Raw genomic sequence first — 13,839 nt, forward strand, 5'->3', positions numbered from 1 at the left:
ATATCATGCACAAAGAACTAATCCTTGAATTACTACAAGCCGTCCAATGGCCACGGGGTTTGGCCATCTGTAAATGCGCTGCTCATACCTGTGCTAAGGACCCGGTATCACTTGGTAATGCCCTAGCAGCCAAAGAGGCAGCTATGTCCAGTACCTTTTCACTTGAAACCACACCTACAGAATTACAACCAACAGATAAGTTTGATTTACAAACCTTACAAGTCATGCAGGAACTTAGCACAGTACAGGAAAAACAACGCTGGACTAGGTATGGTGTTAGGCAGAACAAAGGAATCTATGTGGGACCAGATAATAAATATGTTTTGCCTACTAATCTTTTTAGGTATGCAACACTAGTTGTGCATGGCCCTTCCCATCTGGGCCCTGCAGCTATGGTTAGAATTATCCACCTTACCTTTTGGACCAAGGGTTTCATTGCATATGCAAAACGTTTTTGTCTATCCTGCATAGTATGTGCTAAATACCACGGGGGAGGGGTCAGAGTTGCTCCGGCATCATTTCCAACACCCCCCTATCCTTTTCATACAATATGTATGGACTTCATCGAATTGACCCGGCACAACTAAAGAAGTTTGTGTTAGTAATGGTAGATGCATTTACTAAGTGGGTTGAGGCTTTCCGGTGACACATCCGGATGCTCAATCAGTGGCTAAAATTTTGGTCAATCACATCGTCCCGCACTTTGGACTTCCTACACGCATCTACTCTGACAACGGCACGCATTTTGTCAATCAGATCATTCAGAAACTGTCTACAGTTTTCCAAATTGAATTGAAACACCATTGTGCCTACCACCCACAGTCAGCAGGGTTGGTGGAACGCCATAACGGCATTCTAAAAGGCAAGTTGAGAAAACTCATGGCCGAGACACATCAGTCTTGGATTACCTGTCTACCTCTAGCCCTCCTTTCCATGCGGACAACTCCCACCTCAAAAGGAGTCACCCCATTTGAGTTGTTGTATGGGAGACCTTATTACGTCCCGCAGTGGCAAAACTTGTTGCCTGCGGAACGTGAGGGGGGTGAGGAGATAGCAAATTACATGAGGAAAATGCTGACCAATACTAACAGCTGTTTAACGAATGATTATTTTTCAGGTTCAAGAGACGACAAAATCACGGAAGTCGCAGCAGTAACCATGAAGGACAATAATGAGAATAAGAAAAAATGGTTCTATTGCAATGTTTTATTGTTTATAACTATTGTGATTGTAATATTTCTGTTTTGACCATTTCTGTTTTTAATGAAGCTAGCCATTCAAAAGAGACAAACACACCAGCTGGCATCAAACTTTAATACATATCAAGTGATTAAATATGCATATGCATCCTCAATGAATGTCTCAAATTGTTGGGTATGTACTGCAATACCTACTGTACATAGTGGCTTAATGTTAGGGACAGCCCCTCTGGGAATAAATGATACTTGGAATAGTTTGTTGTTTGAAACCACAGAAGTACCACTGAGAGACAAGGTGGCGCTGCCTCTTCTGGGGTGCCAAAACGGAACAGTGTGTTTTCAAAAGATTGGAAAGGTTAAGGTGGGGCTGAGCCTATGTAATTTGACAATAGTTCATAATTGTACCCTAGAAGGGCAGTGTGAGACCAAGTTTGGAGCTATAAAAAAAGACATCAATGTAAATGATACTAGTTTTGTTGAAAAAATGCTGTATGTATATGGCCTGTTATTTAAGGGGCTAAAGCCAAATGGGAGTTATGAATTTGCAACCAATATCACCATCAAAACGAATGATTGTTATTTTATTTGTGGTAGGAAAGCATATAAATGGTTACCATATGGCTGGTCAGGAAGTTGTTTTTTGGGATATCTGATACCAGCTATCAGACACGTAAAAGCATTACCTCAAGGTAAAATACAAAATGCACGTTCTCTTAATAAACCTATTAATCCAGTAGGTAACATTGATGCGTCATGGATTTATCACCATGACTTGGCACACGTCAGCAGCAAAGGACTCTCACATATGGACCTAGGCAATGATGTAATTGCTTGGGCTGGTATTTTGCCAGCGTATGGGACAGTAAAATCCATCTGGGAACTGAGAAAACTGTCAAAACTGTTAGAGACTCTGAGTAATGCGACATTTTCAGCGCTAGAATTGGTGACGATGAGAACAGTAGTGTTGCAGAACCGTATGGCTCGATTTCACCCTAGCGGCGAAAGGAGGTACTTGGCTCTGATACACGAGTGCTGCTCGTTCATTCCTGATAACGAGCAGCGATTCAGAGCCATCTTGAAATAATTCAACAAGTTTCTGAACTGACTAAACCTGGTCCAAACCCTTGACTGACTTTTTCCAAAATCTGTTTGGAAACTGGGGTTCTGTGTTGATGAACATTTTAATTGCTGTATGTGTTGGTGCAATCATATTTTTGCTGCTTGGCTGCTGTTGCATACCATGTATCAAAATGATAATATCGAAGGTTATCTCTGCCAATGCTACAAAAGCATATTTCTCTGATTATGAGAAGGTATACAACGTATCTGGGATTGTGTAAAATAAACAGTATACAAAATGTTGTAAGGGGAAATGTGGAAAAATACTGAAGTCAACATATTTTGTATTCTGTATTTAAAGGGTTAAGCAGAAAAATGTTCACTGCGTGCAAACTGAAATGTTCTGGAAAATGTTGATCACTGAGGAATGCAGAAGTTAATCTTAAACTGCTGATAAGAAAGTTAATGGTGCAAGAATAACTGTGGTACTGGCTGGTAAAAACAAGTAATCAAACTATCAATTTTAATGAAAGTCCTCTGTGCTACGTGTATGTACGTGCAAGAGGGTCTATATAAGGAGAACTAAGTACAAGTAGCCAGACTGCTGGCATACTACTATCATGTAGCAGGTCTCCATGCATGTAAAATAAAGCTGTTTTACTTGCTTACAAGAACTTGGTGTGATTCTTCCAGAATATGTTAGAAGAGTAAAATCTTTCGACACCTATGTTTCGTGGTGGATGCTGCTACAGTTGAGTATTTGTGAGGCTGTTGATGTTTATTTGTTACCAAGGATGAATGTGGGCAGAGACTGTGGTTTAGGCAGATTAAAGAGCATTAGCATATGAAGGTCAAGCTGTTGACCTGTAGCACTGTGATAGGTATAGTGTGGTGGTGTGTGTTACTGACAAACTGCCTGTATTAGTTTTATGTGAGCATTTTGTCTCCAATAATACTGCATAACTACTATGCACTGTGACAGTTTGTTTTACTAACGGGTGTGGGTCTGTAAATGTCAGACAACTGCTACACTGTCTTAGGATTTCCATTTCAACCAAGCAGGCAATGGAGATAGTTAGAAATTGCAAATCCATGGTTCCAGGAGCATACTAATGTGGGCTGAAGGGGGAAGAGCACCTGTGAGGTTTGACAGTGTGTTCTAGAGGAGCTGTCTGGTAGTGGTGATCAAGGTGGTCTCAATATAACTGCACACAGCTAAATAGTAATGCTTTGCTCCTTCTCTCAGTAGAAGCAAAGAGTACCACTAATCTCAAGTTGTTTCCTGAGAAGTACTACACACACACACACACACACACACACACACACACACACACACACACACACACACACAGTACATTTGCTATAATCAACTCTTGGCAGAGACTCCTACTACAGCCTACAGTAGCTGTACAACAGAAAGCCAAAGGTCTGGAAGAGGTTCACAATAAAACTGCAACCAAACCACTCAGTGAAGTATCCCACATGCACAGTTCCCTATCAGGGCCAGCAAGAAAGTACAGTTGTGTAAAATCTAACCATAACGGTAGAGGTCCCTGCCTTCACCACTGCTGCAGTATTCCTTACATTCACCGCTGCAGTATTCCTTACATTCACCGCTGCAGTATTCCTTACATTCACCGCTGCAGTATTCCTTACTAATGGGGGAGTACAAAAGCTCAAGAAGAAACCTGGGCGGAGGAAGCAGCTCAGCCCTCCAAGAAGCCATGAAGAATGGCGGCACCATCCAAGAGGCAATGTTTGGTACAGGTATGCACAGAAGTTCAGGTAGCAGCTTCAAGAATAGAATTAGCATCTAAGCCTTTGGAAAAAAGCACCAGAAGAGGCCACAGCTCTAGTGGAATGAGACTTAATAGAAGAAGGAAGGCTCTCGCCATGAAAAGTGTAACAAAAGGAACAGTCAGTGTAACAAAAGGAACAGCCTTGGAAATCCAGGTGGAAGTAGTTTGCTTGGAAACAGCCAAACCTAAAGACCTAGGATGAAAGGAAATAAACAACTGGTCAGACTTCCTGAAAGCTTTAGTTTTAACCAAATAAAATCTGAGCTATCTATGTATAAGGTATGCAGCACCCTCTCATGGTCAGATTGCGGAGAGGGAAAAAAGGAAGGCAAATTAATAGACTAAGTGACAACTCATTAACCACCTTGGGCATGGAATAAGGATTAGTACACAAAGACACCCTGTCCTCATGAAATATCAAAAGGGGTGGAGAAGCCATAACGGCTTGCAACTCACATACCCATCTGGCAGAAGTAAGAGCTAACAAAAGAACTGTCTTCCAAGAACAATGTTGCAAGGAATCTGAAACAGCAGGCTCAAAAGGAGCCAGAGTCAATTTTTCCAGAACAAAACTGAGATCCCAGGGAGGAGGAATAGGCTTCCTGGGAGGTCTAATATTAAGGACGCCTTTAAGAAATTTCTTAGCCTCGGATATAGAAGCTAATGGGGGAGTTAAAGGCAGACAAGCAGAAGGAGCTGGTAAGTGGGCCTTAATAGAAGAATAGACCAAACCAGCATTGAACACCTCACACAAATACAAAGGAACCAAAAAAACATCCACAGAAAGTAGGTCCAGGTCATGAGAAAGACACCAAATAGAAAACCTCTTCCATTTAGATAAATAGGATTTCTAGTAGTAGGTTTCCTGGCCTCCTGCAGGACCTGCAGCACATCCTCAGAAAAAAGGTGTCTATGAGGAATCAAAACCCTATCACCCATAGTGTCAGTTGAAGCATGTACAGGTGGGGATGGAAGAGAGACCCTTCATCTTGTGTGAGGAGACCCACCCTGTGAGGTAACTTATGATGATTGCCCCTGGCGAGATGCAAAAGTAGAAGGAACCAGTGCTGTTGTGGCCAAAAGGGAGTCACCAACAAGATTTTGGGAGCATCCCATTGAATCTTGAGCAGGACTCTCGGAATGAGAGGATGGGGAGGGAATGCATAAAGAAACATCGCCTTCCAAGAAGTAAAAAAAAAAAAAAAAAAAAAAACCACGGATGTATGCAACAGACCGGTGGTTAAAACAGCGTTCAGACTGACAGCAGAAAAGTTCTGGGGATGGTATGCCTGAACGTCAGCTTTAGGCCCTACCTTATGTAAGGAGTAAGCAGGTGACATTCAGCATACCTTACAGCAACAGAAATATTTTGTAAACTGTCCAGAAAGAGGGCTTCATGGTAGGGAATTCCAATTAGTAAGGAATACTGCAACGGTGAATGTAAGGACATCCAAAGTACCTATGCTCCCTCTCTCACCGACTGCTAAACAAAAGTTTCAAGACGATTCATGAGAAGCAGTTTACTGGCTCACCAGTGATTAGTAATCCTTTTAAAAGTAAGACTAGAACAAAAGGTATTAATTCTGTGACTAAGTGCGATCATATGGAACAGTCAAAGAAGCATACAGTTGTGAAATCACCAATTCTGAAATCCACCATAAGCTTCAAAATTGATTTACTGAAAATATGAATACGAAGTTAAAACACTTTGGAACCTTCATTACTCAAATACCAACTAAACAAAGGATGTGGTTAAATAATTCTGAAAACGTGTATGCCAATTATTTTACCAAAGATGTAGCCAGGAATGATTTACAGTTCAAAGCATCTCTCAGAAATGTCACCGATAACAGAGCCACATCAACACCTACAACTACCCAAACTATGGTCTGCAACAATGACTGGCAGCTGTGCAGATGACTGTCATCCCCAACATCCCACACAGGTTTGGGAGGATTCCCTGACAGAAATCCAACATATGACCAGCATAACTGTTTTAACAATATTATGTACTGCACTTTTGCAGGCCTTGTCCAGTACATTTACAAGACAAAAAAAAAAAAAACCAAAATAAAGAGAAGTACGGTGGACCTGCACTGCCATCACAGAAAAAAAGTGATGCTTCCATAAGATATGAATAGACACAGAATCATCACTTCACTTTTTTTGCACCCTCTCTGCTGGGACTGAAGATTTCTATGCTTTATGACAGTAACAACGAGAACACATTGGCCACTGCTTCTAAATACACAATACAATTTTTGTTAAGAAAGGTTAGTGCCTCCCTTAAATCCATCCACAACATCAAGTCTACACTAAATAAAACATCAGGAAGTCACAGTACACAAATGGGCGATATTGTAATTGAGGGCCTCACCAGTTCCTTTCGCGCAAAAGTGGGCGTGTCGCAAATTGAGTGACAACCCAGTCTGCATATTACTTGGGGTTTGAGACAAACTGGCAATAAATTCTATATATATTTTTTTAACATTTTAGGTCGATTAAAACTTGCCGTTATACACAATATGTGCATATCAAAGTACAGTCATGCTGCAATACCCTGTAATACTTAAAGACTTAACCCCACAACTGAGTGAAAGAAAGAAAAAGTGGTTACACTTCCGTTACGATTGCGTGCTGTACTGACAGCACATAACCGTTCAAAGTGTCAATATGAGATTTTGGTGACTGTCTGGCTATTAAAAGCACTGTGACAACGGAAACACTTTGGTTTAAATAAGAAGCTATTACGTTGTATCAAATCCATAATTTGGCAGTTGGCAGTCCTCTTAAGAAACTGAAATACCCCAAGGTCGAGAAAGTGTTTTTTTTTTTGCTTAAATGTAGTTTCACGCCATACCAGTAATTTACTTTCAGTTTACTGTTATATTTACTGTCCTATTAAGTCTAAGATTATTAATTATATCCTATTGTCAAGTGCACTTTTTTTTCCCTTCAGTTGTACATTGGGAGGGAATGCATATTCATGAATGACATATCACGGGGGTGGGTTTTGGGCATGGCTTGCTACTGCGCATCTCGTGAGGCCCTCAACTACAGTATCGTCCACAAATGAAGTCATTCATAAGATGTGCCTTTTTCCTGGAATAAAAGACTGCACTTTTTGCTTGTACAAACCACTTATTCACATTTTTAAATGTAAGACTAACATGCTTCAAAATAGAAATATCTGTGCACCAAAGCAGTATTCAGAAACTAAACTCAGTTTTTTACTACATGATATTTTACACTCTGCAAGATCCTGTCATTCCTAACACAGAGGATTGTGGGGTGCAACCCCTCCCCCTTCCTTTTATGAACTGTACTAATGATACCGTCACAAACTGTGTAATAAAAAGGAAAACATGTCTTTTTTGATCTTGCATTTGAAGTTAAGATTGCAAGAACAGGGAAAGAGAGGATGTTTATGAGCCATAGTCAGCATGTGCAGACAAAAATAGGGACAATAAAATTAGTTACTGTGATTTTTTACACTAGAGTTAAATGCTACTACATTAACGTACTAAAAAGTTAATAGATGCACTTATTAGATTTAAGGTGCACCTAAAGATCATGACGTCCTTAATGACCACGCCTTTACATTTCAATTTCTGTTTTTAAAAGCTGATGCATACAGTGAAACAAATGGAGTAAACATTAACCTACTTGCTATTTTGCACATAAAGAGACCTTGACAATCTAATACAGTAACAACCACATCTTTCAACCTCTTACTGCAAGAATTCTGGACAAAACCAAAAATGTTTGGGGGTCCCAAACTCAAGGACAGATTTTAAATACTGTTTTTACAACCTGGAAAAGTTGACAACATAATGTTTTTTCCCATTTGCATACATATTCCAAAGGAAATAAAAGTCTGAAACTAAAATAGTTGTCATTATTTAGTGACTTCAGTCTTTAATGATTTGCCAGAAAACCTCATATTTTATGAGGAGCAGCCCAAACATAGCAGACAAAAAAAATGGACACACTGCAAAAGTCTGAACAGTTGAGATGTTTAGTCACAAGACTGATTTTGGTGGTTACTACTGTTAATCCAGGCAGACAATCCTTATAAACACCAACAAAGCTATACTAGAATACTCCAAAGCAGTCTCTCTCTGTTAGTTAGAATGTATACGTAACATACATACGTATAGTTAAAAATATGTATTTTGTTGATGTAAATGTATACAGTTACAAACAACAAAATATAAAAATGTTTCAACTATACAAAATGATTCCAAAGACATGTATCTAAACAGGCTCTGTGGAACCTAGTCGGACTTTCCCGGTCAACAAATGATAAATAAATAAATAAAAATAAAATAAATGTCACAAATATTACGTGACAAAAGACAACAACGTGAGTCAAATACAAACTGGCCTAACAAACCTAATTTGAGACTCCTGGGATGTGTATAAGGGGACTGAAAATAATCACCATCAATGACATAATAACATTCCAACTAGATGGAAATAAAAGATGAATGCAATGGCTTCGTAGTAGTCGATTCCCGTTCTGTTCCCACATTACGTAACACATGCCTGCGATGCAGTCTGTAAACAAAAACAATAGATCTGAGACTGCATTATAGCTATGGTGCTTTATACAACCAATACGCCAAGTGCGAACATATCCATTAGCAAATGACAGGGATCCATCAGTCACCTGAAACTCTGCCCTACCTATCAAGTGATCCCTGTCCCCTTCTGTAACTCTCCCCTTGCTTCTCTCTCTCTCTATGCCCGTTACCTTTTCTTACCTCAGGTAACCCGCATTTGCCTTTATCTGGATATGGGGACAAACCCGCCGCGTAGTTGACAGACATCCCTGCCTCCCTATGACGTCCCCACTCGGGAACCCGATAATTCCTATAACGTTTAAACAAACACTACAGGTCTTCCCAAAGATTACAAGAAACCCTGTAACCCCAGTCTGAGCAGATTTAACCTGTCGAAAAGAAGGTCGGCATTTTTACGGCAGACGTCCGGCGCTTCTCAGTCACGTAATAAGGCTGACCTGTGCCAAATTGGGGAAGAATATATTTAAGTAACTGAAGTTTCTTTTTTAATGTTCATGGTTAGCGTGGTATGAGTTTAATTTCAAGTAAACATTTCTAATTATACGTACAGAAATGAAATAAGGTATGTCGGTAAAAAAGCTGCACAAAAATACGATTAAGCCATTGTGTGGCTTTGTTGTTTTCCTATAATTAGCGAACCCTCTTGAACAGCCTTAAGTAATTTTTAAGGAGAGCTTCTTACAAAAACAAAACAAATTGCACTGTGAAGAATCTGTACCACGCAAGTGTTCAGAATTTTGGAATTTCCGGTTTTCCGTGTCGCGTTTTTGATCTGTGCCACATAAAATGTGTGTTTTTTCGGTCACGTAATTGAGGGTTGCAGTCAATAAGTAATGCAGCCTTTTAAGTTTCAAGACATTTTTTGCACACGAGGTCGGGGTGTTACATCAACGGTGGTGAGCATCATCCGTAGCCAATGTCCCACAGCCTGCCGTGCATGATAATGTTAAACTTGTTATTCTACCAACTTTCTGAGTTTATAAGAGCAGTGTTGGAAGTTCGCAGCTTATCTTTGCTCCTTATCATCGCATTATTTTTTGGCCAGAATTGTGTGCTGCTTAGATTGGCAGTAGAATACTTGGACCTGTGCGCTACTGCCACATACCTCTCAACTGTCGCTGATTTTGATTCAAATTTTAGTTCTGTTCGTCTCACAACTGTGCAGAATTTCACAAAAAGTCCATATTTTTCTGGCAAGTCACTGAGGATTGAAGTCATTAAATAATGACATGTATTTCAGTTTCAGACTTCATATCCTTCAGAAAACGCATGCTAACTAAAAACTCGTAATTCTAGAAATGATCAAAGTTTGTAAAAGCAGTATTTAAAATCTTACCCAATTTTTGGACCTTTGTACACCCACCTCCGATTATTTTAGGCTTTATCGAGATTTCTTTTGCTAAGAGGTTGAGAAGTATACCCTCGATCCATCCTAAAACTAGTGACTTTTGTAGAAAAAGTGGTAAACTATAATAGTAAATAATGACAATAATTAAAGTTAAAAGCTTTGTTTACTTCAGAAGACTTATATTAATTCACATTTTCTTCTGTTACTGTCTCAGGTTAATGGTACAAATATTTAAAAAGTGTCCCTGATTATTTCTGATTCAGTTGATAGCTTTCTCATTCTAAGCATTACCAGTTTTTTATATATATAAAAAATCACATAAAATTAAACCCCTGCAAACTACTTAAAAAAATCACTTGATGCTAATCAATCCTTCATATAAAGCACTAACTGTAGTGCCTTGTCCCTCATAAAAAGGTTTGACTTTCCAATAAACCAGTGAAATTACAGTAGTCAATAATATCAGGCACTTATTCAGAAAACAAATGTTAATACACCTGTTTTATTAAGGTAAACATCCCTGACTTTTGTCTCAGATTTTTGCCATTTCCTTGACAAGTAATACTTCCTATTTTGTTCAGAAAAATGCATGTTGATACAAAACCTGTTCTAGTAACTTTTAATGTCTGTTTTTGCCCCGTCCCTCCTGAAATGTTAGGTTTTCTCATAAATCATTGAGAATTGCAGCCAAGTCAGTAATGGTGGGTGTTACAGTTTCATTTTTAATGTTCAGAAAATGCATGTTGATACAAAACCTGTTCTATTAACTTTTTATGTGGATTAAAAATAATTAAAGGGTTATACTGTTATTTTTAGTGATGCAAGCAACAGTAGCATCTTCATTCTAAGACACAACTTACACACAGTCTAGTGTTCTCCATTATTGCCTACAATTCTTGAGGAGAGACAGAGACAGTAGAGGAATGCATGTTTATTTCAGTGACTCACATATTCCAATAAATGTGAAATTCAAAGTGGGATATATCCTCATTTCTGTTTGTGTTTCTGTTTTTATTGACAGTTTTATACCTATGAAAGGTAATTATGGTATTTCCAACTGGACTCTGTTTTATGTATTGTTTTAGTTTACTGGACCTGTAGAGCATTAATCAAAAGTAAAGCAGCTGCAGGCTCAGCCTAAGATGGATGGTACAACAAGAACTTGTGGATTGTACTTCAATTGGAAATCATGATTTATAACCCAAATAGAGTTAGTTATACATTTAGTAAATTTATAATCTACCCTAACAGATTTGTTTGTTTTTCAATTGAATTGTACAGGTCATAGGTCACATTAAAGGTGGGAAAAGTTTTGAAATTATTTATTGTGGTCTCATTTTTATATCACAAAAACCTAGCATTTTAACAGGGGTGTGTACACTTTTTATATCCACTGTACACTATTCCCTTACTTTTACACTATGAGCACTATTATGACATGGAGAAGTATTGTCGTATGTATGAGGTTATAGCATTAATCATCCAAACTCCACCCTGTTTCTGCCATACATGTAAGAATGTAGCTTTTTCAGCGACCATTCATTTCCCAGATGCTCCTTTGTGGCTTCACAGGACTCCGCCCTGTTTCTGCAGTACATGTAGGGTTGTAGCTTTTGCAGAGCCCAATCGTTTCCCAGATGCTCCTCTGTGGCTCTACAGGACTCCATCCTGGGCAAAAGTGTGTAGCACAAGTACTCAGTAGGCTGCATTTCTCCCTCTGAGGAAACTTTGTGAAGTACATCATCCATCCAGTAGTTGTAGTGTCTAGCTGCAGAATGAATTATTGACTGTGGTAAGGACTAATGCAGATGGTCCACTTTTGCCTGCTTAGGTCTGTAAGTAGAGTAGATGTCATTTTATAGTGGAGAACAAACTGCCTGTATTACCCAGCTGTCCCCAAGAATGCCCTTACCTCTTTCTGGGTGATAGGGGTTGGCTATGCCCAAATAACTTAAACTTTGGCCATTTCTGGTCTGTTCTTGGTGATCCCAATCTGTGATCCACACAAGATACCACCGACATATCTACCTGACACTTGTTGGTCTTGACCGTCAACCCTGCCCTTTGCTGTCTTCCCTCTGCGTTAACGACATATTGAACATGTTCTTGCCATGATTGGCTGTAGATTATAATGTCATTCAAGTAAATTAGTGCATAATCTCCTAATTTTGCTTGGATGCAGTCTACTAATCTCTGAAAAGTTGTTGGGAAATTCTTCATTCCAGAAGACATGGAGTCACAAATACTGACCTCTCCCTGGCTGCACATCTCAAGAGTACCTGCCAAGTAATCCATTGTCAAGTCAATAGTGCTTAGATATTGAGCCCCACCCAACTACTCTAAGGCGTCATCTGCCCTGGGCAAGGGGTAAGCATCTTTCTTCCATATAAATTTTAATATCCCACTACATGACTTCATAAACAAACAATTCCTTCAATTATTCACCCAGTTCATTCACAAAATATTTACTGTGCCAATCCATTAATTTCTTCTACATTCCGTATCCTTTACCATCAGGGCCTGACCCTGAATCAACATTTACTTTCCAAAGTACTTTCAATTCAGTAATAGTGATTTCCTTTTCAAATTTTTCCTTAATTTATTCTGGAATTGCTTTTTATTTTCGTTCTTTTACTCGTTATACATATTTTCCACATGCTGTTCTACAATAGTCATAATTTGTTCTTGTGTTCTTTTAACCTCTCATTTTACACTTTTTATTGTCCTCATTATCCTGATATCCTCCTTTACTATTTCACCTAAATATGTAGATACTTCTTCCTTGTAAATAACATCTCTGCCTAAAACAGTAATGCTTTCATTTTTTTCTCATTTTCTTTTCTATGTATTTGTTTTTCCATATCATAATACTCTCTTGTATCACTGTCTACATTCTGTAACATACTTATACATATTTCCTATACTTAATTTGCTCATCATTCTGCAATTTAAAAAAACACTTTTTATACTTCTGTTTTAATTCAATCCACCATTCAGGCCATTTCTTTATAGAAGTCCTTCATGGTCATATGATCCTTCCATAACTGCAAAACTTTTGACTCTCCGTTTTCATCCCATAATTTCACTTTTTTTTAATTCCCTTTCCTATTTTAATATACATCACTTCCATCCATATTGCTAAATGGTCTGAAAAAGCAGTCAAAACTGTATCACCGTCTGCTACTAAGAAGCCTTCTGACAATACAAGGTAATCAGTTTCAGATCCAAATGCACCTTCTATTAAGTCCTTAGCTTTTGGGCCACACAGCTCATTTACCACATTTTATTACTTCCTGTATTATTACGTTTACATTGTTCTCTTTTGTTTTACATTTTCCTCTTAAATCACAATTAAAGTCCTCTTTATCTTCATGTTAACCACCACAGTCAAATATTTGATGAGACAGATTCTCTCTTTCCTTGCTAGCTATATATGCATATGATGCTATAATTGTATAAAATGTTCTCTCGATTTCACATCCACAAGCATTAACCTTCCCATCCTTACCAACATTACAACTTGTATTGTCACTGTTTGTCACACAACATTAACCTACTCATCCTTACCAACATTGTAAGTTGTATTGTCATTGTTTGTTACACAGCATTAACCTTCCCATCCTTACCAAAATTACAACTTGTATTGTCACTGTTAACCTTCCCATCCTTACCAACATTACAGCTTTTATTGTCACTGTTTGTTTACCAACATTACAGCTTTTATTGTCACTGTTTGTTACACAGCATTAACCTTCCCATCATTACCATCCTTACAACTTGTATTGTCACTGTTAACCTTACCAAAATTACATCTAGTATTCTGACAGTTAACCTTCCCATCCTTACCA

General features: G+C 38.6%; 1 protein-coding gene across 1 annotated transcript in view; it reads right to left on the reverse strand.

Annotated features, from left to right (window-relative positions):
• Nucleotides 1-9,147, reverse strand: part of SIRT6 (sirtuin 6) — a 1,110,223-nt gene extending 1,101,076 nt beyond the window's left edge. The window contains exon 1 of the mRNA XM_044090601.1: nt 8,824-9,147. Within this exon, the coding sequence (XP_043946536.1) occupies nt 8,824-8,889 (66 nt within the window). The 5' untranslated portion in view covers nt 8,890-9,147. The remainder of the gene's footprint in view (nt 1-8,823) is intronic.
• Nucleotides 9,148-13,839: the final 4,692 nt, after the last annotated feature.

Source organism: Protopterus annectens, chromosome 13.part0 (genome assembly GCF_019279795.1).
Source record: "Protopterus annectens isolate FY-2018-M chromosome 13.part0, PAN1.0, whole genome shotgun sequence".
Taxonomy (NCBI): domain Eukaryota; kingdom Metazoa; phylum Chordata; order Ceratodontiformes; family Protopteridae; genus Protopterus; species Protopterus annectens.